At 34.9% G+C, this 27,930-nt stretch overlaps 1 protein-coding gene across 1 annotated transcript in view; it reads left to right on the top strand.

The window, feature by feature from the left end:
- SLCO4C1 (solute carrier organic anion transporter family member 4C1) overlaps positions 1-14,661 on the top strand; it is a 63,296-nt gene extending 48,635 nt beyond the window's left edge. Inside the window, exons 9-13 of the mRNA XM_026498558.4 lie at positions 1,083-1,236; positions 4,791-4,981; positions 6,227-6,291; positions 7,974-8,111; positions 12,634-14,661. Of these exons, the coding sequence (XP_026354343.2) occupies positions 1,083-1,236; positions 4,791-4,981; positions 6,227-6,291; positions 7,974-8,111; positions 12,634-12,794 (709 nt within the window). The 3' untranslated portion in view covers positions 12,795-14,661. The remainder of the gene's footprint in view (positions 1-1,082; positions 1,237-4,790; positions 4,982-6,226; positions 6,292-7,973; positions 8,112-12,633) is intronic.
- Positions 14,662-27,930: the final 13,269 nt, after the last annotated feature.

Here is a 27,930-nt window from a genome sequence, read left to right as displayed (position 1 = left end):
CAGTAATCTGGTCCCTGACCCCTGTAACTACATTTCCGATCATTCACCGCCTCAGACATCATTCATATTTGTCCATATAGGATGGGATTTTCTCACCTTTATGCCTTTGTACCAGCTTCTCTGAAGTACCCTGCACATGCCCCATTTATCCAGCTCTTACTCATCCTTGAAGACTTGCTCAGACAGTAGCTCCTAAAGACCCTCACCCAGACTTTGCCTTGACCTTCGTCAGTGCTTCTAAAGTACACTTTGTAGATACTATAACCACTCAACCATATTCGTGTATAATTATCTCTGTCCATCTTTGCTCCTAGACTGTGAAATCTTTGAGGACCTCACACAGCTTTACCAGCTAGCTGATACCTAGCATAGGGCCCAGCATTTGCTCGATGTTTATGGGTTGAATGAACGAATAAATAGGAACTGGAGAAGTGTCTTTGCTTAGGGTAACCCTTTGTTCTTATCAAAGATACTGCATCCTATTCAAAAGCAGCATGGAACAGAACTGAGCCTGGGAACCAGGAATATTTGGCAAAGACAGAAAAGTAACTTAATCTCTCTGGGCCCTAGTTTTCCCACCGATAAAATGAGTATGTTGAATACCATTATTTTATTTGTCCTTCTAGGTTTAAAATTTTGCCCCCACCCCAGGGAAATTTGGTAATGCGTGCAGACGTTTTGGTTGTCATAACTGAGGGATGCACCGGCATCTAGTGCATAGAGACCAGGGATGCTGCTAAGTGTCCCACCATTCACAAAATCAGCACTCCCCTCCCGGCCACCCCTTGAAAGAATAATCTAGTACCAAACGAGAAGCCTTGTTTTATTTGCTTACTTTGCCTATTTTTCTTATCACTGACATACATTATATGATTATTGTTTATACTGCCTCTCTCTCTCCCATAAGAAATTAAAATCTGTGTGAAAAGGCAGACATTTTACTTGTTTTATTCGTTTGATAATTAAGTATGTGTTGAGCGAGTATATAATTGACTGAATGGCAAGATATAGCAATGCTTCTGAACTGTGCATTAAAAGTTATAACCTAGATAATTTGCCCTTATTTCATTTCTTGTTGACAGGACAGGAAAACTGGGAAACTTGACCGCTCCTTGTAATACCGATTGTAACTGCTTGCGATCATATTATTATCCTGTCTGTGGAGGAGATGGAATCCAGTATTTTTCTCCCTGCTTTGCAGGTTGTAAAAATTATGTTTCAGAAAGACATTCAAAGGTAACTCATGTCTTCTACTTCAGTGAGTCAGTGTGTCTGTATATGTATGGATGGCCATCTTTATCCCTCCAGCGGAGTCCTATACTGCTTGTTCTTCCCGTGCCGGCCTACCTCCTCCATTCAGAAGCCAGACATAAAGTATCAATCAAGTTAGATGACTCAGCTCTAGAGATGTGCTGTACAACACTGTACCTATTATCAACAACAATATACGCTTCGGATTTTTTAAGAGGGTAGAGCTCATGCAAAGTGTTCTTTAGTTATATAAATTTTAAGGCCCTGAGCACTCCAGCTGAAAAAGACCCTTCTTCCTTTATATCTCAGATGCATTAAATGTGGAAAAAGCAATTTTGCCATTATTTACATCCATCTTTGTCACATTACTTCTGTTACAGTAGTGAAATATTATTTTTTATATTTTATTTTTTCTCAGCCATACTTTATGCCCCTAGAAGTCTGAGACCTTCTATTCTTACTAAATATCATGTATATAATAGAAGCATAATAAATATTTGTTGCTTTTATTTGATACACCATGGATTCATGTTAAAACACCCAAATCCTTAATTCGCAAATACAAATTTAATTCTCGATTGGGATGCATATTAGTTTACCGAGATATGATTTTTTTGACAGTTAAATTTTTAAAGAGAATCTGAGAGAATTTTATTGGATTTCATCTTAGCTAAATTTAAGAGTTTGGGGGGAAAATAACCTTCAGATTTTTCATAGTACATACGTTATGCATTAATAAGATAATGTGATAACTTTAAGAAGACCTGAGGGAAATATATACTATGATAAAAGAGATCACGATGAATAAGATATATAAGAATTACATGAAAGAACAGCACAATCTTGAATATTTGAAATGTAGAATAATGAAGTGGCATTCCTTTTCCCATATAAAGAGAAGTTTAAGATTGCAAGAAAAGATTTCTCTGTAAATAAGTAGAAATAGATAACTGAAAGGATCCATAAAATTACTTCAGATTTCTTCTAAAACCAACATGGGTGTGTTTGTGTGTGTGGTTATACCCATTTGCATGTTCGTAAATACGTACATAAATCTATGTATGATACACATGCATATCTTTAATGACTTTATGTGCAATAAATACAGTGGAAGTTTGAACATACTAGGATTTGATCTTCCTGCGGGAGGTGTGAGAATATGAGAAACAATGTACATTATTTCATATGACCTAGCTTATAGATTTTTTAAATGATCTAAGAACATTGAAAAATATGGCAGAGGAAATGTCTGTGGTGAATCATAGTAGACCTAATGGACTTGGATGCTGTATGTGCAGTTTTAATCCTTGGAGTACAACTAATTAGATCATTACTGTTAGGTGCCTGTGAAAAATAAAAGACATCAGAAAGATTTTTGAGGGTCTGAGGGTTATCATGCCTTCAAACCAGTAGGCGTCTGGTATTGCTTTAGTTTCAAAAGAAACTGAGAAAATTAGGTGTTTGTGTCAGGTACAAGGAATCAAATTCCACAAATGATCATGATGTGCATTAGAGAATCAGAACTACCTGCAAGGTAGCTAACTGTTCCTCTGAGAGGCAGGTATGTGGGTATTCTTTTCTTCTGTATAAAATATGATTAATAAGTGTTATTGAGCAACTCTAATTAGAAAAAGATTATGAGGAGATATTTGTAGGGTTTTCCTCACATAAGTAAAAATGTTAGACACAAATACTATCCTGCTTATGGACCGCCCCCCCGCCAAAAAAAGAAAAAAAAATCTAATAGCCAGAGCACATTTTAAATGATATTGGTTATTTTGATATGACTGATTTGATATTTATATTTTTCTTCAAATACGGTAATTGCCATCTTAACCAGAAAATTGTCTTCTAGGGATTGTTTAGGAAGAACAAATTGTTTGACTTCCATATTTTCTATTTGTTTTGGCTTTTTCTTGTCCATTTAGTCCATGTAACAACTCATTTTTTCACAGGATTTTTTTTTTCTTAATGGAATATTTCAAATAGGCAAAATGCATTGATAATAATATAGTAAATACCTATGTACATTTGTTCACAGAAATATTAGTCTTATCTTTCACACTAATGACCCAAACAACAAAACAGATATTGACTGGAAGCTAGGTATAGTTATAGTATAAGCAAAATTGTATACGTTTTTATATAAGAGAGGTGTAAAATTACATTGAGATAGAAAATACTTTTCTCTTAAAATTTTAAAAGGCTGCATTTCTTCATTATTTAATACATCCAGTTGCTGAGTATATAATACTCCATTTTGGGAGTGTCATCTGCATATTTGGATGTCCTGATTCAGTACCAGTGGCCTTAGACTAGCTTTAGTGCTGAAAAAAGGTTTCTGGCCTTCGGAATAATAAAGAAACCATTTCCCTGTGACTTCTTTGGATTTACTCAGACTTTATTGAGGCCTTAAACTTGTAAAAAGATTTATAGCAAGGATAGAATTGAGTTGTAGAAAACCTTTAGAAAATAATTATGCCTTACGAATTTCTTAAATTCTCAATTCTTTTCCTATAAAAGTGATACTTGTGATCTTTTAACATGTCCAACACTTTATATTATTAATTTATATGTATGTATATATTAAATAGTGAATATCTTATTTTATATTTATATGTAAAATAAGCTTCAGGATAATGAAGTAATAACTTCTAGGTTTTTATTGTCATAAATACGTCATCTTAGAAGATACATAGTTTGCTTTTAGTAAAGCAATTACAAAAAGTTCAGAAAGTTATAGTAGTTTAGTTGAAAGTAGCATTTTTCCCCCTAGAAACTTGTGATATATTAGTTGATTTTACTGTGACACTTGTTATAATTACAGTGTTTGTCCTTTCAAACTAATGTAGAGAGTGAGATTTTCACCCTACATGCTTCTTTGCCTTCTATAATAGAAAACTATTTGAACAATTACGATCCATTAAAAGTAGTCTAGAATGTGAGATCTGGTAATTGTTATATTCTTGTCAATTTATTTTATAAGTCATGAGTCAATAATAGGTTACAGTTTGAAACAGTGAACACAAAACTCAAATACACCATAAATATGGCCCCTTATTTTCACTTAATTTCTAAAGAGTTCATTACTCTTTCTCAGCATTTTTTTTGTGTGTATAGGTTAAGGCTATGTAAAATGTTTGCCATGTCTAGAGATCACCTAACTTTAAATGATAAAATATGTTTCCAGGAGGGGCACCTGTGTGGCCCAGTTGGTTAAGTGGCTGACTCTGGATTTCAGCCCAGGTCATGATTCCGGGGGTCTGGGATGGAGCCCTATGTTGGGCTCTGTGCTCATCAGGAAGTCTGTTTGAGGATTCTCTCCCTCTCTCCCTCTCCTTCTGTCCCTCCTCCCATTTGCGCTCTCTGTCTCTCTCTCAGATAGATAGATAGATAGATAGATAGATAGATAGATAAATAAAATAAATAAATAAATAAATAAATAAATAAATAAATAAATAAATAAATAAATAAATCTATCTTTAAAAATATGTTTTCAAGATAAGTCCTTTCAATATTTTCTTGTCTAATATTTCTAGGTATATTACAACTGTTCCTGTATTGCAAGGAATATAGAAATGACACCTACTGTGGCAGATTTTGATTTTGAAGCTAAAGCTGGAAAATGTGAAAACCGATGTTCAAAGTTGCCCATTTTCCTTGGCTTTTTGTTTGCTACAATTGTGTTTACATTTATGTCTGGTACTCCTATAACTGTGTCCATCCTAAGGTATATATTATATTGTGAAATTTGCCATCCCTAAGACATGTTGGTTGAAAAGAAAATGGACTCAAAGGTTCATTTGGGGTTTCTATTGACCATTGGTTCCAATACTAATTCGGTTGTTGTAAGATTGTTAGTTCCATGGCATGGAAAACCCCAGATAAATGAGGTTTAAATAGGATCATGTATGTGAAAATGTCTTAATATTGCTTACCTGGAGTATACTTGACTTTAGTTGCTCTGCCTCTTTCATGAGGCTTCAGCCGACGCTGTTTGGACTGTGTGTGAATAGGATGTCAGGATCGGAAGGACAGTTCCCCCTTCAGTAGCAGTGCTGTGATATTCAGCCTTCCTGTACACAGTGCTCTGCTGGATGAGAAGCTAGCTGCTACCTGGCTCTTACAGTATTCTGACCTTTCAAGTTGTTCTTTCTCCTTCTACATCACTTGATAAAAATGTTATCTGTCTGCCCTTTCATAAATTCATCAGCCTTTCTTTGTCTTTCCTAACAAACTCGAGCTTGTTTACTCTTCATTTTTTGTTCCCTGATACTACTACCTTTTCACATGCTTTTTTTGTCAATCGGAAACTTTAGAGATTCTGTCTAAAAGTATTAAATAGTCTGTTAACATTATCCTACGTGGACATTGGAGTTATTTAGAGAACTGAGAAAATGCTTTTTTAAAACTTCATTTTTGAAAAATTATCTGTCTTACCTTTCAACTACACGTTGATCTCTTTTACCTCCTATCTAACTCTTGTGTGCCAGCGTCAGGGATCATTCATCTTTGATAATCGTTACTTAAAATCAGATTGAACCTCAGCAACTGTTTTACATTGACTCAGATTTGTACCTTATCCCGTAGGTATGATTTCTATCTCAAAGTTAGTAAGTTAGAGTAAGGATTATTTGCTTGTGACTTAAGTGATAGTTCAACATAAGTCTTATTAATAAATGTCCTTTCTTTTTTACATTTGTTACAACTCGTACATATTCAATACATTTGTTAAACTTTATTTGAATCTTTTTGGTGTTACTTATATTTGTAGTGTTTTAGTTCACATATCGTTTTTCTTCTTTTATAATTCCAGAAAGGTAGAACTGTAAATGAGCTGTTACTAATAGTTTATTTCATGCATGTAACATTTACTTTAATCTAGAAATGCTAAGCTGGTATAAAAAATAAATGTGCTCAAAGAACAAATACACTATACAACCACTTTGGTTTAATATGTATTTGATGTCTCCAGGTGTGTTGATCACAGGCAGCGGTCCCTAGCATTGGGAATACAGTTTATGCTGCTTCGATTATTAGGTATGCCATTTTTCTTAATTCATTGGTGACTGTTGGTTATTTTTTTTCATCAGTGTTATTGGTTCACTCACAGTATGTACCATGAAAATAATTAATTTAAATGCCATGGAAAACTACATAATTGTCATTGAAGAAGGCTGTTTTCTAATATTCAAGATGTAGTATTATTTATATATCACATAAGAAAATAATGACTTTACTTTCCACCTACCTGATTGGTTAACTGTTGTTTTCAATTCTGTTACAAATGCAACTTTAAAGAGTATATCATATTTATTTAAAATACAACATAAGATCATGAACACATATAATAGAGCATAATAAAATATGTAAATTTTTTTCTATTCATGTAAAGCCTATTTTCAGCATAAATTATGCTGAAATCTTATTTATAACTATGGTAATTCCTTTTCTCCCAGCATTTATCTCCATTTGGGGCATAATTACATTGCATTAGCAATGAAAAATAATGAGTTAAAATATTTAAATGAAAATTTGGCATAGATATTGTGGCTAGTTGACAATTGAGGGAAGATTTTATGGAAAATCTTGTAAGGTTCCAGATGTAGGAAGAAATAGGACAGAAATACTGTGTTACACATAAAATTATATGTGCATATGCTTATATCCACAATATTATACAGGTAATATTGAGATCATTTATAAAAACAAAAACCAAAAGTAGGAACATTAGAGATCACCTGGACCAACTTTCCCATTTTCAGATGAATAAATTAAGACTTTGAAAGATTTAGGGATTTGCCCATAGTTACATAATTCGTGGTGAAAATGAGCCTAGGAAAATGATATCCTTACTCTCAGTGCAGAGTCTCCTTTGACTCTGTCGTGCTGCAGGTCATGAAAGAACAGGCTGGATGGAATTGAAATCTTTGTCTAAGAAATGTATTTGATTTGTAACAGTTGGAAACTCTTTACATACGTGAAAGTTTAGTACCTTGTGACTTCATGCTAGGTAGGGGGTGTGTTTGAGATAGTATTCCCAGGCATGTTGGTATGAATGTGCGTGTGTGTGCGTGTGTGTGTGTGTGTGTGTGTGTGTGCATACACACGTGAGTTCTCGTGCATGCACATACACATAACTCATATCGATAATTTTGATTTTTAAAAAGTAGAATAGCTAGGGCCCCTGGGTAGTGCAGTTGGTTAAGCATCTGACTCTGGATTTCGGCTTAGGTCATGCTCTCAGGGTCATGAGATCAAGCCCTGTGTTGGGCTCTGAGCTCAGCTAGGAGTCTGCTAAAGTTTCTCTCTCCCTCTCCCGCTCCCTGCGCTCACTCTCTTTCTCTTTCCTTCTAAAATAAATAAATAAATCTTTAAAAAAAAGTGGAATAGCTAATTTCAAAGGCACATTCATTAAATTAGAAAAGCAGTTGATTAAATATTTACTTAGCTAAGTGTTAGCCCAATACATGCCAGATTTTTAGATTAAAATAACTTTGAATTGATCAGAAGTATATAGTAATTGTATAATTATCTTAGAATGTTTTATCTGTATTTCTTTCTACCCTTTTACTTGCGTATGACCTGATTGATTTGTATATCAACAGATTAATTCCTAGTCTTATTTATATAAAATATATCTTATCTACATATATATAAAAACTTGTTAACTATAGATTGTAATCTTTACTGATTGTGTATTTCACATATAATTCTTCTAGGCACAATACCTGGACCAATTATATTTGGTATCACAATAGACAGCACATGTATTCTGTGGGATATTAATGAATGTGGAACTAAAGGAGCTTGCTGGATTTATAATAACATCAAGATGGCCCATATGCTAGTAGCCATAAGTAAGTGGTGATTTCTTGATAACTTTAAATTGATGATGTCAAGAGAAAAAGATCTTACTGTTATTTACTTAAGTTTTGTAATGTTTAGTCCATCCTGTTGGTCTGTCCTGTAATTCTGAAGCAGAGATCAGTTATCACAGTAAGTTATGAAAGGTTTTAATGAGTTGTAAGGCTCAGTCTCAAATAGAAGAGAATAACTTTTTCGCTTTCATAAAATCACATACACTTTTTTTAAACAACTTCTCTCAAAGGTTTTTTTGAATGTCTAATAATAAAAAGATAAAAGACAATTTTGAGAAACTCTCTGGAATGATTGTCATCTAGGTACCCGGGCTTTGGAAAGCATTTAGAGCTGAGGTGGGGAAGCATCCTTTGGCTCTAAAGCATGTTGTAAGAAATGTTGTTATAGTTTAAAAGGTTAGCTATGATATTCAACTCTTTTTGCTTTTGGTAGTCTGTCTTGGATAGTCTTGGTTACATAATAAATGATGATGAAGATTGAGGAAGTAGACCACTGTATCTATTTGGTAAGAGTTAATATTAAAAAAATTTAAAATCAGCCTAAAAGTTATATATTTAAATTAAAAATAGCGGTAGAGGTTTGAAGATGGTGGCACAGGACCCTGTCCTCCCATGGACATGACAAATTTATAGCTACATATAGAATAATTTCTAAAGAAAAGGATCTTAGCACTGGACGCAGCACCCCATAACAAAGGATAAGAGAGACACACTGAATAGGGTACGAAAGGCAGAGACATGGCCTTGCCCGTGATCTTACTGCAGACATGAGAACTCCACAATTGAGAGGGATCCCAAAAATAAAGAGCACTTCCTCAACAAGTGAAGGGATTGAGTCTCACAACAGGCATCCTGACCCAGAGGACTGGCTCTGGAAGGACAAGATCTCCAAACATCTGGTTTTGAAAATCAGTAGGGATTAAGACTAAGAGAAACACGGAACTATAGGGAACAGAGACCCCACTCTTAAAGGGCTCATGTGCAGACCCACCCATCCTGAGATCCAGCACAAAAGCGACAGAATGAAAAGCACCCAGACCATAAGCACAGAAGACCCACTTAGTAATTTTAAAGTGGCTGCTAGAGAGGAACCTGCAGGGACTTTATCCAGCAACAAAAGCCTTGGCAGGCACCATTTTTGTAGTCTTTTTTTTTTTTTTTTTTAAAGATTTTTATTTATTTATTTTACAGAGATAGAGACAGCCAGCGAGAGAGGGAACACAAGCAGGGGGAGTGGGAGAGGAAGAAGCAGGCTCATAGTGGAGGAGCCTGACGTGGGGCTCGATCCCATAACACCGGGATCACGCCCTGAGCCAAAGGCAGACGCTTAACCGCTGTGCCACCCAGGCGCCCCTCATTTTTGTAGTCTCATCCTAACTTGCTGGCGACTGAATCAGGGAGTGCCATTTTCCACGCCCTTCCTCCAGCCAGCTAGCACCAGAGGGCATGCTCTGTCCACCCTGCACTGGAACCAGGCTGGACAAGTACTCTGCAACCCACCCACCCTGTGCAGAGTTCTAGTCACAGCTAAGATGGGCAAGCTTCCTGAGCCTCATCCTTCCCATTCAGCAGCCAGGATGCAAACGGGTGGTCAGGTTCCCCGAGCTCCACCCTCCTAAAGTAGCAGACAAGCTGCAATTGGATCAGGTGAACATCCCAACCCCTGCCCTACCCAGACAGCCAGCAAGCCAAAACTGGAGTGGCTGAGTACCCTGAGACTCACCTACCCCATACAGCAGGTGCATCCCTATTGTAGACAGCTAGGACATGCAGCCCACATGAAGGATGTCCATAGAGGGCCTAGGTCTCTAACCAGGGAAGATTGTGTGTTTGGCCTATGTGACACAGCTCTTATACAAGCCCACTACCTCAAGACTGAAAGAGGTAGCAATTGTATCTAATACATAGAAATAAACACAGAGACAGGCAAAATGAGAAGACAGATCCAAACCAAAGAACAAAGCAAATCCCAGAAAAAAAGACCTTACGGAAATGGAGATAAGCAGTCTACCTGTTAAAGAGTACAACACACTGGTCATAAAGATGCTCACCAATTTTGGGGAAAGAATGGATGAACACAGCGAGAACTTCAGCACAGAGGTAGAAAAGATAATAGATCATCCAGATAGAAAATCACTAAGGTAACTATGGCCTTAAATAGGTCAGATGGACCTAATGGATGTATATAGAACGTTCCATCCCAAAACAGCACAATACACATTCTTTTCAAATGCACACGGGACGTTCTCCAGAATAGATCACATGCAGGGTCACAAAACAAGTCTTAATAAATTTGAGAAGATTGAAATTATATCAGGTTATCTTTTCTGACAAAAAATATGGAAATAGAAATTAGTTACAAGAAAAAAAGTGGAAAACTCACAAAAATGTGACGATTTAGAAACATGCTGCTGAACAACCAATGTATCAAAGAAGAAATCAAAAGAGAAATTTAAAAAAATACCTTGAGATGAATAAAAATGGAAACATAATGTTCCAAAATTTTTTGAATGCAGCAAAAACAGTTGTACAAGGGAAGTTCATAGTTATACAAATACAGGCCTACCTTAAGAAACAATAAAAATCTCAAACAGTGTAACCTTATATTTAAGGGAACTAGAAAAGAAGAAAAATCAAAGCCCATAGTTCCTAGAAGGAGGAAAATAATAAAGATCTGGACAAAAATAAGTTAAATAGAAACCAAAAAAAGCAATAGAAATGATTAGTGAAACTTAAGAGCTGGTTCTTTGAAAAGCTCAACAAAAGCAACAGTCTTTTAACTAGACTCATCAAGAAAAAAAAGGAGAGAGCCCAACAAATAAAATCATAAATGATAGAAGAGAAATTACATTGGACACCACAGAAATACAAAGGATCATAAGAATATCATGAACAATTAGACACCATCAGATTAGACAACCTGTAAGATCTCACTGTTGGTTTAGACTCAGGTCATGATCTCAGCGTTGTGAGATTGAGCCCCGCATTGGGCTCTGTGCTGATCCTGAAGCCCGCTTAAGATTCTTTCTCTCCCTCTCCCTCAGCACTTCTCCCCTGCTCTCTCTTAAAAAAAAAAAATTAAATTAAAAAAATAATATTGTAATAACTTTGTATGGAGACAGATGGTAACTGAACCTATTGTGATCATTTCATAATGTATAAAAATATCAAATTACTCTGACACATCTGAAACTGATATAAATTGTTCATCAATTATAATTCAATAAAACAGAGAAGTCCTAGATAAACACACACACACACATATATGTATGTATGTATTATTACATAATGTGTGATTTTCATTGTGTGCATTTTGGCACGTGTATCAGGATAGCGTATTAATCTTAATGCGTTTAAACTCAGAGAATGATGTCTGAATTTGTAATGGCAGAATAATAAAATATCCACTGAAGAAATAAATATATAAATCCAAAAATATAATAGAAGGGTAAATATTGACTAGAATAGGCAAAATTAATCTTTCCACCACTTTTACTTGTTAAACCTTTTTTATTCACTGTTTTTTTATGTTTAAAAAATTATTTAATTGGTTATAAATGTACTTTTTGACCAAAAGACACAAATAATGAATTGTTCCTTTTCCTACTCTGTGGTGATTGTGAGAAATTTTTCCCCCAAACCATATATACCTTTAAATTTTCTAAAAATATTGTCGTGGTAGTACCGACATGATTAGTCTTCCTGTAAATCTATTAATGTTTATTTAGTTCAATGAGAATTCCTGTTTTTCAGATACACACTTTAAGTAAAATACTAATGGCTATCACAAATTAGGTACTGCAGAAGCTATATTGTGAAGCCACTTAGTTTATTCAACTGTCACTTAAATGCTTATACTCTGGCCAGAAATGGTTTCTCTTCATACAGCCAAGCTCAAAATTAGAGTCCTTTGAAAACAAACCTTGCGAAGTGAATCTCATTGTTTCACATATTTAGTTGATACTCAAATTTGGTTGACTGTTCAATGTGATATATTTTGTGGAGGATTTCTCCTAAGAACCCCAGAGCCTTTTTATTTTTAGAATTATTTTCCATCATGGACGTGAAAATTCTACAACTTACTATTTAGGCTCAAGGATGTTGTAAGCTATTTTATTTTGTCATTGACTTCATTTCTTGCATTTTTTTATACATATGATGTGTTAATAAAGCTAGAAGTAAAACATGGGTTTATTTAATTATGTGTAATACTTACTTTATAAGAATGTACAATCATAACCAAGAAAAGAATAGTTATTGTACAGTTTTAATGTTAAGAAAGAGAACCAAAGTCTAGTTCATTGAATTGTATAGAAATATTTTGCTGAAGAATATCCCCTTTTTCTCTAAAATTTTAAAAATTTGAAACATAGAACTATAATGCCTGTATACTCTCCTCCTTAAAGTAGGTTTCTATTTGTGAAGAATTCCTCAGTGACAGTTCCTTTTTGTAACACTTTAAAGGCCCAAATGCATGACTAATTTTTGTTTTTATATTTAGGTGTGACTTGTAAAACTATCACCATTTTCTTCAACGGGTGTGCAGTCTTTTTGTATAAGCCGCCACCATTAGGCCCAGATGCATCATTTGAGAATCAGCACACAGTGGTGACTACTGTTTCGGTAGAATGTGACCTCAGCAATACAGTAAATGAAGGGTGAGATAGAAAAAGGAGACTCTTACAGCTGGGAAGTTGGCCATCATTTGTAAGAGTGCACATTGCCATTGCAGCACTAGCTACCTAATATGGATGATCACATTTCAAAAGTTGTTATTTTATAATTAAATGTGTTTTCTGTACACTTATGGACTTATTTTTGTTTTAATGTAATACACAGACCTGTGTCTTCAGAGCCCACCAAAAGCCTCAGAATACACACACACACACGCAGGCGCATACACAGAGACACTTCCCATTGTCCAGGTGTGAAATAACAAGCTAATAAACTAATTTAGAAAAAAAGCCAATTATTAGTTAAAAGTTTACATTTTAAAAACAAAGCAACATTTCTGTTCTTGAAACTTGTTTTAATTATCATTGCCAGTAGTTTGGGCTTATTTAGAAAATTTGTGGTATAAAAATGTAAACTAATCAAATTTATGTGATGATTTTTAAGAACTATTACTAAAAACTCATGAATTTAAAGCTAGCTGTTTTGTTTTGAAATTTATATACACTAGTCTGTCCTTGATCAGAGAAGGTTACTGAACTATAGAAATATAGGTTGATTATCTTCTTTGTGTTCCAGTATACAGTGAATTCAGAAATAGCATTATATATACATATTTTCACTTTAACTCAAGAATTCCAGGATGTAATTTGTTAATCTTGTCTATTTTTAACACTTTCCTTTAATGATTCCAAGACAGTATTATTCAATTATATGACCTCCAGGAGAAAGTACCAGATTCAGTAAAGAAAGTGCCAATTATGTATGAAAATATTTCTCATTTTTTTAATGTCTTAGGTGCATTTTATTGATTTTCTTTGAAAAGATTCCTTAATGAACTGTTGATCAGTGTTTACATAACTCAGTAATTTAATTTTTCTCATTTTAAAAACTTGTCACCTAGTATATTATTTATTGCGCCTAAGATAGTGCTTTGTTCATAAAAGTCATGAATTAGGGTTGCTCGACTCTTTAACTGATCCATTTATTCAAAAGATAAAGTATTTCACGTATCTGGTAACATTATAACAGTCCATGTCTTCAGCTCAGATTTAAGCCAACTTTGTCTACTCAGAATGTGGAGGAAGTAGGTCAGTGAACAATAACAAAAAACTTCTACCTGGTCAAGAGTTGTACTGATTAAGAAAAGTGTTGAAGTTCATACTTAATTTAGAGAGAAGGAAAAATCACCCTATCTTTACAAATAGTTTGAATAAGTTGCTGAATAATTGGCTTTCGTAATGGTTTTTAGTTATGAAGAGTTTTGTTTTATTCAGTGTACTCAATTTTATAAGATGATACATTTTTACAAACTTTTTAATGAAAACGGGTAACGTGAAAATAATTTTGACACTTGAAAGAAGTCCGACTCATACATATTTACAAAGAATACCTCCTTTCATGACAGGGTGGTGTAGACACTACTATAATTTATAAACATTATTTATACTTTTGGGTCAAGTAGGTTATATGTGTTGGTATGCCACTTTAAGAACAAAATTTTTCATAGTATATTTTTTCACAATTTATATGATTTTTAAATTAAGCTTGAATCTATAAATTGACCTGTGGTGATTTTTGTACATAATTGGATATATGTCTTAAAGCTTATTTTTAACATTTAGATTTCCTTAATTCTAAGACATAAATATCTAAAACTCTTATACATGAAAGAACTATATAGAATTGATTTAGTTATGTAAATTGGAGAAAAATATAAGTAAAATTTTCGCTCTGTTTTCTTTTAGTATTTTCTTTAAACATTATGTAAAATGCATATATGTATCTTTTTAAAAATGAGAATATTTGTACCAGATTGTTAAGTGTTTAACCTTATTAAATGGCACAGATTTTGAAATGGGGTTTGTATCTGTTTATGCATACACACACATTTGATGGTTGGAGAAGGGAAAATCAGTGTACTTTTGAACCTGTTGAGTGTAATTTAATTCAGTGATTTTTGGTATCACAAAAGATACATTTAATTCAATGTAAACCACATTCACTATTAAATATATACTAAAATTGTTCCATACAGTAGTTTTCATGTATGACGGAGGGATATATAGGATTTATATGAGTAAGATACTGTTGGAGATGGTTGGTTGTCAAAGTTCTCATACTGCAAAAGTAATGTGTTTTGGAAAGTTTATATTTAAGTCATCTTGGGTTATCAAAACACTCAGTACAATATTTTTAAAGAAATCAGGTTGGACCATAATTTTGGAGGTAATGTTCTTCCCCCCGCTACAACACATTTCAGGCTTCTTCAGCCTTTTTTGTATCCAAAGCAATAAACATTAACTTACAAGTTATATGTGAGCGATCAAACATAAATAAAAGGCAATTTATTTTTAAAAACTGCATGGATAAATTGGATCAAAACATTTTAGTGTTTTTTACTTAACAGCTTATAAAAATCATCCTCAAAGAATAGGCGTTTTAATTTTTTCTTTTTAGATTTAGTTTGACTTTCTTTTTTAAGCTCTATTTTGTAATAATTTTAGACTTACAAAAAGTTGTAAAAATGGTACACACAATTCTCCTGTAAGCTTTACCCAGCTTCCCAAATGTTAACAAATATCCATAGAACAATTATCTAAACCAGCAAATTAGCATTAAAGAAATAGTTAATACCACATTCGCAAAAGGGTAAGGCAGATTTATTTTCTGTGATGTCAGTCATCTTTTTTCATTGTTGAATTGTGCATATTAAAATGCTGCATTTTTCTGTATATAACTTAGGCCCCAGTATATACGTTGATTTGCAAAAAGAACTGATATTAGAAACTGTTTAAAAACAACTATTGCTGGGTCTTTCCAAGCCTATGAGAATGCCCCAAGAGGATCGTGCTAGTGTTGAGGATGTTACTAAGAAAGTAGGCTGGTGTCTCCTTCCTAATTGGATGTTTTCTTAATTCAATCTCATCAGAATAGAGTATATACCCCAAAATGGTGAGGGAGGAAAGGAACACAGAATTAGATTTCTGGCTTAAGCCTAGGGACCAAATTCCCAGAGAGAAAGCCTTGCAGCAATAGCTTCAATCATAACATCTGAAGATGAGAATTTCCCGTGCCATGAAACGTGACATTCTAGAGCAGTGTTGATGGGACTCTGCCCATAACAGCTGCCTGCTATGAGGTCCTACTAGACCATCAGGAACTAAGGTGGGTCGGTGTGTAAGAGGTCAACTCGGGAGCATCAACCTCTCTGGGAACTGATCAGTTCAGAAGTCAATATGAACTTAAAATTGCACCCCATAATTAAGCCGGCTTTTGGAGTCCTGCCATAATGGATGGCATGGAGGTCAGTCAGTATCAGTCAAGAGAAAATTGTGTCAGTCCTGGTAGTACAGGAGTTTTGCCTCTCTTCCTCTACTCCTTCACTCCATGTGCCTGCTGTGGTGCAGAAGAATACAGAAGATGGAAAGGTCTTAGGAATTTATCCTCCCTCCCCTTAGTAGGACCATTTTTCCACAAGTCAGTTCTTACATGGGGGCATGAGAGAAATGAGACCTTTGTAATACCTAAAAATGGCCACAGAGCTATGGAATTTATCCAAGAATGTTATCAAAGGGATAGAGTTAGTAGTTCTTACGGAATATATTTGAATGTAGCAATGGGTAAGAATAAGACACTTAATTTTTTTTACAAGTTTCATCTCTTTTGAGTTACTTTACTGTTTTTGTATCCTTTTACTTATTAAGAGGAAATAAATGTTACAATTTTAATATATTTCTTCCTCTCTAACCCTTGAAAATATTCCTTAATTTTTTGAAATCCATTAGCTAGGGTTTGGGTTGAGTGGTCGGCAAAGACTAAAATGGAAGTTGCCAGTGGAGCTTTAAAAATGAACAACGTTCAAACCCCATCCAGGACCAACAAATCTGCTTTGTTAAAAGCTAACACACTGAAGAAGGTGGGGTAAAGGGCATGAATCACAATTTGTTGTAAGTGATTTAATTACGTTTCCTATTTTCCAAGTTTGATTTCTAAAAGGGGAATTTTGACTTGAAAGCAAAGATGAGACGAGTAATGGGGTAATTTTGAGGGTTGGGATACTACTGGGGCTTCTAGAAACATGTCTCTGGGATGGGGCAAAGTGAGTTGGGGAAGAAAAGGCACTGAAAGCAATAGAAATTTACTTGTTTTTAAAAGTTACTTGATTTCAGAAATAAAATATCAGAGAATACTGCTAGATTTCTTCTTTTCTTGTATTGGTGAGCTATTTCAGTAATGATGTGGACATAATACCCACTGCAGGATTATTTCATGGAGAGATCCAAGAGTAGTTGGGTTGAATGCATGGCATCATGTGGTACTGTAATGTGAGAAATTCTGATAAGGAAAACAGAGCAGACTTGATACAGCTTCATGGAGATGCTCAAGACACAGACATAAAACAAAGACATCCTGGCACCTGTTTCTCAGCTACGTTCTTGAGATCTTCCAAAGAATGTGGGAACAGCTGACTCATCTGGCTGTCCAGTGACAGAATACTCTAACTTGTCTGTTAATTGTCAGCAAAGCAGAAGCTTGCCCAAGGAAAGGGAAAAAAATAAATCACTGTATCAAATATGCCTGCCCCTTTCCCCCTTTTCTCTCTTCTCTTTGTCTTATATACATCCTGCTTTGCATTGGGTAGATTAAGTCGATCTATTAGTGGCTTTCCTTTTTATATGAGTAAGTGGTATAATGATATTATCATATGTCTTTGACAGGTAATTTGAAAATCTGAAAATTATAAGCAGGGAAACCAGTTGGGTAATACTGCTTGCAAAACACTTCAAACAAAACAAAACAAAGACCAGGTAATTCTAGTGAAAATATTGCTTATTGCTAATCTGCTGGATATGAGGAAATGTGTAAGATGTATTACATGTTTATACTCATTACATTCCTATCTTATGTGAGATAACTAAAGCCCAGGGAAGTAAGTGTTCAAGGCCTCAAGGCTAGTAAGTGTTAGAACTAGAACTTGAATCTGGTTGTCTGTGGCTCCAAAACTCATGCTTATCCTTTTTGCACTGGAATTTGCTGAGGTTAACTACATAGATATATGTTTTTAAAATCCAAAACATAACTTTTATTTATGGGGATTATCCAATATCTCTTTCAATTCTAAAAATTATATTTTCTGAAGTTATAGCTAGTAGGTAAGCAAATTTGAGGCACCAGAGGAAAATGTGCTCTTCCCTGTTAAAACAAAGAACAACAACAAAAAAACCAAAACTGTTAAAATTAAAACCTTTCCTTTTCTTGTCCAGGTTTATATTTTTACCAGCAGGTGGCGGTATTGTACTTACTACCAGAGTAAAAGTATCGCCTTAGGAGTCTTTCCTTTTTTTGTTGGAGGAGGATTTCTGGCTCTTCGGTAAAAATTTCATTTGCATTTTTTTCATTATCGTTGTTCATATCCTTTTCGTAATTTTTCCAGAATTATTTTCTCATTGCAGATCACTGGAAAGATTTCCTGTTAGAAGAAAAACTGATAACTAAGGAGAATCATTTGGTGGATTCAGCTTTTGATACCTTGACTTCTTTTCTCATTTAGAAATAGGTTGATACATATTTCTGATTTCATGGGTTTTTCTCTCTAGATACTGACCAAGAGTGAATTTTTGATATTAATCTATATTTTATTTTTAAATAGCAAGCAGCGATTTAAATTACCTTCCATAAAAAGAATTGATCCTTTAAAAGCTTAGGAAAGAAATGCTAAAAAATAAAAAAATAAATCTCAAAAATTTGACCAGGTTTGTCTTTCTATTGTTAAGCATGATTTTTTTACATATTAAAATTATAAACACTGTTCACTATTATACTGGGGTTTCCTCCCATTGGTCTCTATAAGACCTCCTCAAAATAGAATTTTTAAAAATGAATCTGAAAACAAAAGTAGTATGTTCTTATACTTATTATATGCTTCTATTAAAAGGGACTTCAACCGTATTTATAATTCCCAAACAATTTGGTTAGCCAAGAAATATATTATGTTAGGTAGTTTTTTTACAAAACTGCCTTTCTTAGAGTTTTCTTTTTAATCCAATTGGGTCTTTAATATGCAGTGTTGTGTCTAGAGTTACTCTCCTCAAAAACTTAGCATCTAATTGGCAAAGTAAAGCATAAGTATATGAAACGTTAACAAATAAAGCAATTCAAGATTTAAACAAAAAGTCAAAGCATTCAGCCTCCAGGAACATTTTTTGTTCCTTTAGTTAATGCCAGGCTTATTTGAGCTCCAAAAATTGGGAAACAAAGAGGGGAGAAAGAGATAGACAGATACAGAGAAGTGCTCTGTCTATATAGCCTTCAGGTACTCATGGACTTTTGTAAATAAAACTGTATTTAATCAATTATATTAAAATACAGTTCAGTTTTATCCCTAGGCATTTTTTGTTTTGTTTTGTATTTGTAGAGGGAGTTGGTGTCAAGCATAGCACTGATAATTAGTACAGAAATATAGTCCCTCCCTTCTATCCCCTTCTCAAGCCAGCTCTTGCCGTCAGTAAATCTCCAAAGAAATATAATATGGAGGATTCAAATTGTTTCCAGAACACACAATGGAAGTGACTCAACAGCTCTATCTGGGATTTTAATGCAGGAGGGTGACAGCTGTGTTAGTGGTTTAGAAAGTGATGAATTGACGTGATGTTACAAAGCAATGCCTGATCACAAATGACTTGCACCGCTCTGTGCTCAAACTGTTTAGTTAGAGGTATCTCTATAATGGAACAGACATTTAGAAGCTCTGATTATGCATCTAACCTCATTTTCCACAGGTAATACTGCTTTTTTCTTTACAGAGAAGAGAGAGACTATTAAATAGGACTATTCTCAGGTTCTATTCACATCTCTTTACATCCTGCTTACAAATTAACATGTATCTGTCTTTCATCTCAACTCAGTGAAAAAGACATTTTCATTTTTCAAGGTAAACTACCAACCTGGTTCCTTCATCCATTCTTAAACCCCCCTGATCTTCTTTCTCAGGACCTCGCTCAATCAGTTTCCCTCTGTTCTGTAGAATATATTAATCTCTGCTCTCTTTCATCCCCTTCACAGCTAAAGAGTTCAAGGTTCTCCTTTCTGTAGAAAATTCTTTCTCTCCCCTCATGCCTTCAATTTGCCCAACACCAGCGCTGATCTGCCTTTCCATATTCAGGTTTATAGTGGACATCTTTCTGGGGCTAAATCACAGGTGTCAAAACTCAGCCTGTCAGTAACTGAACTCAGCACGTACCCTGCTGCCCCACCCCTCCTCCACCTCCTTTCTTCCCACTCTTGTTTTCTCCATTTTGATGAATAGCTGTACCTAGGTGACTCCCAGACTCCCCTGCCTTTGTATTCTAAACCCATCAGCTATCCTACTCCAAACTGATAAGCAATCCCCATGTTGACAATTGACTATAAACCAGCAACAAATATTCCATACAATGGTTATAATTTCAAGGAAAAGATAGCATATAAACAGTTTTAAATTTCTTCAATAAATATGTATTGGGTTGTATTAGGTGGGAGCAGGATAAACATAATGCCATGTCTAGATCTAGACGACATTTTTATTTCGCCATTACCGTTGTGTATATTGTCAAGAAACACTTGAAATGAAAAATCAAGAATGATAAAATATTAAATTTTATTTCCTGGCTTAATTTTTATTTTCAAACATTATTTCTTTCATGAGTCTATGATAATTTAATAATCTGAAATGAATAACTTGCTGATATAAACTGGAAATGGAAATGTTTGTTTTCTTGAATTCTTCTTTTCCAGTTTTACACCACCAGCTCATTGACCAGAGCGAGCCCTGGGGAAAAGCTATGAGATAAAATTTATGGTTTTGAATATTTTGAATATCTTAAAAAATAATTTTATGGTTTTGAATATTTTGAATATTTTAAAAAATAATTTTATCAAGCATTAATGTGGCAAAACAAAAATTGCACTGGACAAAGAACTCAGTCTGAACTCAACCCTGCAGAAACAAAAGGCAGTATGGTTTTTAAAAGATGGGGTGAGAGAAAGATCATAGGCCATCTTTGTTTGCCAACTGGGTTTCACCAAAGGAAAAGTAAACTTTTTCTCTCTTTTTTAAATTGAAGTATAGTTGAATTACAATGTTTTACTAATTTCGTACTTACAACATAGTGATTGGACAATTCTATTAAGTTATGCTCACTGGGATAAGTGAAGCTATCATCTGTCACCATGCAATGTTATATAGTAGTATTGACTATATTCCCCATGCTCTACTTTTCATCCCTATAATTTATTTTATAACTGTAAGTTTGTACCTCTTAATCCCCTTCACTTATTTTGCCATGCCTTCCCCCACCACAACCACCAGTTTGTTCTCTGTATTTATGCTTCTGTTTCTGTGTTTTTGTTGTTTGTTCATTTGTTTTGTTTTTCAGATTCCACATATAAGTGAAGTCATCATGACAGGAGGAAGTTTTACAACTCAGATCAGGGAGCCCACTGAAGTTAGACTTCTATCCTTCCGCAAAAATGGGGGTGGTGGGAGATGGGGTTAGGGGTCCTATCTTTCTTGATAACTACCTTTCAAAGGGATGGCTCCCGAATCTTGAGAAAGACGTTCCTAGGTTATAAAATAGGCAAGCTTTTTAAAATATTTACATTTCAAAGGGCCAAGAGAAAATTTAGTGACCAGTATTCTAATGTTCTCAGGAAAGTAAGAGCAGAGGCCTAGTCAGGAAGAAGATTTTCTAATGTTTATTTAAGCTGAGAAAAATGTTAAGGCTGTCATGGTCAAGGGCATGCAAATTCTTTCATTCCATTTCCATTTGCCCCGGGGTCTCTCTGAGCACATTTTGATATAGCATATCCTTGTGGTTGCTTGGCATTTGATTTTGGATTTAGAGACTCTGTAATGGAGTAGCCCTTCTTAAATTTGGTCTGACTTAACCTATTATTTTTTTAATTAAACAGTACATCTGTCCATGATTTGTGTTCTTACTCAAAAGAGGGTAACAGAGCAATTAGTTGTTAGAAACTGTGAAAAAGTAAGCCATAGGGTCCTCCACAGACATTGATCCTGTTTTGACTCTTTTAAATTCTGATATAAGAAGAATACTCATAAAAGGCTGCTGTGAACAGAGCAGGCAGAGATAACAGAGCTCAGACACACTAAAGCTAATTACCTACAGTAAATGATTTGAATGTGGGCCAATAAGAGATTGGGGAGTAAGCATATTAAAGCCACTATAAAAGAAGACATGAAATGAGACAAAAGAAATGAGGGATGGAAATGTAATGCATGGAAGGAAAGTCATACAGGAGATTAAGAAAATTACATTGCTATTGTGTTTCATTCCAGTTAAAGTGAATGACCTTCATTGGCAATGGTTCATGAATCCAGTATTTATAAGAGAACACAGACCCATACAATGGCATACAGGTTAACTTTTTTTTTTTCCTTTTTCTTCTTTTCTCTTTAATGCCTAGATAATGAGCTACACTGCAAATACACAATCTCTTTACATGAAACCTTAAAGAATAGAGATGCAATAGGCTATGCTTATCTAGCTGAAGACAAGACTTTTCCAATGTCATGTCTTCTGCTCCAGTCACACACCTGCTGGACTTACACATTAATAAATGTTTAACTGATGAAAAATGTATTGTCAGCATTTTCCCAATTTTCAGGGAATTGCAAGGCCCAGGAAGTCTGGCCCTCTGTTGAGTGGATGCTTCCATTTCGGTGGAAAGCAGTTCTTTCATTAATTCATTCTCCTGCTCACATAACTGTGAATAATATGCTCATTCCCATTATAATAATAATTCCTACTATCTGATGACAAGACATCATTGGATTCTGGGGATAGGGAGAGGAAACAAAACCTAATTCAGATGCCATCTCAGATCTGTCCTGGATAAAAAGTCTGTCTTAGAATCATTCTCATTTTAATGGGTATGCACTTAACCTTCTGTGGGTGGGAGGGAGCAAATATCTTTCTATCATTAAAGTTATGAAGATAAGAGGCACAGGCTGAGGTGCGTTTACTGCATTCCTATATCGCACAGTAGTTTTGCAGAAATTATTGTTCCAGGGATTCCCATGCTTTCTTAGTTCATAAGGAACTTAGTGTCTCAGTAATTTTTTCATGACACATCTAGATCCAATGAAGTGGCTAACAATGTTTGTTAACTAAATAGGTCCAATAATTTAATAAATATTTATTTCTTAAAAGTTTAATGGCTACTTGAAAGAAACAACACCTACATTGAAAGAAAACATATTTTTATTTCATTGTTAATCACAATTATTAATGTGTGCAGTCTGAACACTGCACAACTTCTCAAATCTTTCAATCAGATTGGACACTGCCATCCCTTTTTCCTATCCTACATTGATTTTCATAAGTACTTACTTTTTATCGTAGTGATTGCTGAAAACATACTTTTGCAAATATATGACATCTTAAGGAATATAGTGCAGTCAAATGTTAAGATTTTGATGTCCTCAAGTTAGCAGTTTGTATAGACTACAATGGATATGGAGTATAGCTGTGTTTGACTCTCGATCTTGAGGTTGCGAGTTCATGCCCCACGTTGTAGAAATTACTAAAAAATAAATAAACTTAAAAAAAAAACTGTTAAATATTCCACAGGACCTTTGTGAATTTGTTATGGCCTGTATGAAGGCAGATACAAATTAAAGATAAGAGGCTTAATTTTCCCTCTGGAAAATAAGGGAAAAGATTTCTCTCTCCGTTTTCTTAGAGCAGTTACTTTAGAAAACTTCTAATTGTAGTTTCTTTCTGTCTCCTCCTGTTGGGAAGAGATTCTGTTTTTAATTATATTTCCTGAGGCTTTGGCCTTTGTCTCAGAATATGATCCTAGACACAAGTTTCCTCCAAGTTTTGACCTATTCAAACATTACAAATTATGATCTTTATAGATTTACACTTCTAGACATTTTCACTTTTTTTTTTTTTTTTAAAGATTTTATTTATTTATTCAACAGAGAGAGAGACAGCCAGCGAGAGAGGGAACACAAGCAGGGGGGAGTGGGAGAGGAAGAAGCAGGCTCATAGCGGAAGAGCCTGATGTGGGGCTCGATCCCGGATCGCCGGGATCACGCCCTGAGCCGAAGGCAGACGCTTAACCGCTGTGCCACCCAGGCGCCCCTAGACATTTTCACTTTTTATATGTTGAAGAAATGGTTTGTATTCCATAACATTACCACAACCTTCTAAAATTTAGAAAGCAGGTATCACACTCATTTTTTAAAAATTGATTTTAGAGATGAAGAGCAATCTAACCGGGATTATATGGAGTGCTAGAAAAATGACAAGGTTAGTACCTAGGGTGAGTATGACACCTATTTTTTCCATTACTTTAACAAACTTAGAGTATGTGGTTTTCCAGAGAGTCAAATTCAGCACCTAAATTTCAATATCTCATTCTACTTTTCATAGCCTTATAAAAGAAGATTTTTTAAAAATGATTGCTAAAGAAGAAATATGGTTAAATAATGAAAAAAAAACCCTCATAATTAAGGTGTTAGAAGTTGTAAGACATAAATTATGTTCAAGTAAGGTTCTGGAACTTTTCTTTCAGGAGATTATACTTTATTGATATTTTTCCATATTAGTTAAAATTATAACATTGTTATATGACTATTGAAACAAATCAAATAATCCTACCATCCCTTTAGTCCTTTCTCAATCTTTGTTTATTTAATTTTATAAAACTAGAAAACTCAATTGTGTTACACAGAATTTAATACCACTCTTCCCCCCCTTTCATTTATTATGTCATGGGCATAGTTAATGTCTCCCTAGGTATATCTAACCCAGTGTTTAAGCAACCTCATAGATTTCCAATGTATGAATATGATGATTATTTTACTATTCATTTCCATGTTTAAAAAAATAATATGGCAGGCCAATACCTTTAATTAGGTTTGAATGCAGTTTTGAGTTGAATTTGAGGAGTCTATCAGTTACCTAAAGACTGAAGAATCTTACGTGTGGTATATAATATGGTCTTTCTGATAGATTTGATACTTCAGGACATAAAGTGGTTTTAGAAGGAAATTGAAAGAATAGATAAACGGTTTTCTTTGTCAATACTTTTGAAACCATGTCATTCAACTTCATAGATCCAGATTGGTATCTTAGAAAAATTTCAAAGGAGTAACACATTTTGAGCAGAACACAAAGAGGACAAGATTATGCTTATATGGTTGGGGAAAAAAAACAGAACAGATCAATAAAACTAGGAGTGGGTTCTTTGAAAGAATAAAATTGATAAACTTCTAGCCAGACTTATCAAAATGAAAAGAGAAAGGACCCAAGTAAGTAAAATCATGAATGAGAGAGGAGAGATCACCCCAACACCACAGAAATACAAACAATGGTAAGAGAATATTATGAAAAGTTATATGCCAACAAATTGGACGATTTGGAAGGAATGAATAAATTCCTAGAAACTACTAAAACAGAAACAGGAAGAAATAGAAAATTTGAAGCGACCCATAAGCAGTAAAGAAATTGAATCAGTAATCAAAAATCTCCCCAAAATCAAAAGTCCAGGGCCAGATGGCTTCCTGGGGTGATTCCACCAAACACTTAAAGAGTTAATACCTAGTCTTCTCAAACTGTTCCAAAAAATAGAAATGGAAGGAAAACTTCCAAACTCAGTCTGTGAGGCTAGCATGATCTTGATTCCAAAACCAGACAAAGATTATCAGGCACACTTGCCCTAGTAAAGAAACACCTGCGGAGCACAGTGCGGCAGGGCTTGGTGTCCGCAGCAGCTCCACTGTTGGTGCTTTTCTGCTCACTGAAGTCTGTGCTGATGCGGGGGGTGGGGGGAGAGAAAAATGGCATCAGCCCTCTCCCTGATCCCTGGAGAGGGGAGTTCACACCTGCTGTTGTCCAGAAATCCTCTGAAGAAGAGCAAACAATCTCCCCTCCTGTGTCCCAGGTATCTATCAGATCCCTGCCTTCACCCTGTGAGTGTCAACAAAATACACCACATTAATAAAAGAAAGGATAAGAATCATATGATCCTCTCAATAGGTACAGAAAAAGCATTTGACAGAGTACAGCATCCGTTCTTGATAAAAACCCTCAACAAACTAGGAATAGAGGAACTAGGAATATACTTCAACATCATAATGACTATATATGAAAGACTCACAATTAATATCATCCTTAATGGGAAAAAATTGAGAGCTGTTCCTCTAAGGTCAGGAACAAGACAGGGATGTCCTCTCAACATTGATATTAAACATAGTACTGAAAGTACTAACCTCAGCAATCAGACAACAAAAAGAAATAAAAAGCATCCATGATTTTCATATCTTCTTAAAAATATATGAGGAAAAAGCCTTTGGGTTTTTAAAGTTTGTAATATGCAGAAATTCATTTGCAAGGTAAGTTCTGGAATCGGGCGATATTATTTTATTTAATTTTCTTATTGAGTAAATATTGTAATAGGTCCTTATATCAGGAAGAATAGCCAATTCATTTCCATATTTAATTTTTATTGAAATATAATATGAAACTTCAGATAAAACAGTTAAGGCATAGAAATCAGAACACAAAAACTTGTTTGTTTTTTTCATGTTGGGTAACTCTTGAATTAGGCTACTCCTAAAATAATATCTTTCTTAATCTCAGATGTTTTATTTCCCAATTAATTTTAGAAATAGAAATAATGTCAAATTGTTTATCATCACTTGGAAATATTACAGGTGTGGGTTTTTTTTTGCGGGTGTGATTTAAATTTTGTGTTATGAATTGTGCTTTTTATTTAGAACTTTCTCCTTTCAGTCACATTTCCATGGCAAATTGTTTTGTGCAATATAAATATTAAAAATATTGTTAAATTGCCCTGAAGAATAGTGAAATAATATGATAAGTGTAAGACTCAGTCTATCATTCATGAAGTGTGTCAACCTAAGGGTTGATAAGTCAATGTTGTGCCTAAATGCATCAATTGAATGTCAACATGTAGGCGCCAGGGGATCTCGCATATAACTTCTAGACTTTCTGTGAGGCATACTTTTTCTTAAAAGTAAGACAGAAAAGGGGGCGCCTGGGTGGCTCAGCCGTTAAGCGTCTGCCTTTGGCTCAGGTCATGATCCTGGGATCCTGGGATCGAGCCCCGCATCGGGCTCCCTGCTCGGCAGGAAGCCTGCTTCTCCCTCGCACACTCCCCTTGCTTGTGTTCCCTCTCTCGCTGTCTCTTTCTGTCAAATAAATAAAATCTTAAAAAAAAAAAGACAGAAAAAAAATAATCTGATATTAATGATAGAAAATCATGAAACTAGATGGAGATTTTGAGTAAGTAAATCATTTAGGCAAAACCTAATTTTTAAATTTTCTGTTAAATTCAGGGGCACCTGGGTGGCTCAGTGGGTGGCCTTTGGCTCAGCTCATGATCCCAGGGTCCTGGGATCGAGTCCCACATCGGGCTCCCTGCTCAGAGGGGAGTCTGCTTCTCCCTCTTCCTCTGCAGCTGCTGCTGCTCTCTCTCTCTTTGTCATAAATGAACAACAAAAAAAAAATCTAAAAAATAAAATAAATTTTCTGTTAAATTCAGGCTCAGAGAATTTAGATGACTTGCCCAATTAGGAGTGATTCAGATCATTTCTATTGCTTTACAATTAAGAACTTGAATGAGGAGCTTGGCCTCCTGAATCTCAATGGTAAGAATAATCCAATCTTAGCTAGAAGCTTCAGTGTTTGGCAGAGAGGTCCTCTGGGAACACATTGCTAGTGTAACAGGAGGTCCCTTTATTTGTTTGGAATAGAGGATGTTTCCAGGGAGTTTTTCTCATTCTAGGAGGGTGATAAATTTAGCCAAGGATCCCAAAAATCCAGCTAACTTCTTCAAATAAAATAAAAATAACCAGTACTTATTAAGTGCCTATTACTGCCAATGTAGTATCTACGAGTTTAAGTTCTTCAGTGACAATAGCAGTATTTGAAGACTATTTCTCAAAATACTGTTTGTGTGATCTCAAGTGACACTTTCAACATGTCTTACCCCATCCCCCCACCTCCTTCCCTTCCAGTAACCCTCAGTTTGTTTCCTACGATTAAGAGTCTCCTATGGTATGTCTCCCTCTCTGGTTTTTTTTTTTTTT

Source organism: Ursus arctos, unplaced genomic scaffold (assembly GCF_023065955.2).
Source record: "Ursus arctos isolate Adak ecotype North America unplaced genomic scaffold, UrsArc2.0 scaffold_5, whole genome shotgun sequence".
Taxonomy (NCBI): domain Eukaryota; kingdom Metazoa; phylum Chordata; class Mammalia; order Carnivora; family Ursidae; genus Ursus; species Ursus arctos.
Note: the sequence above shows the minus strand (reverse complement) of the source record. Positions and strands in the feature narration are given on the sequence as shown.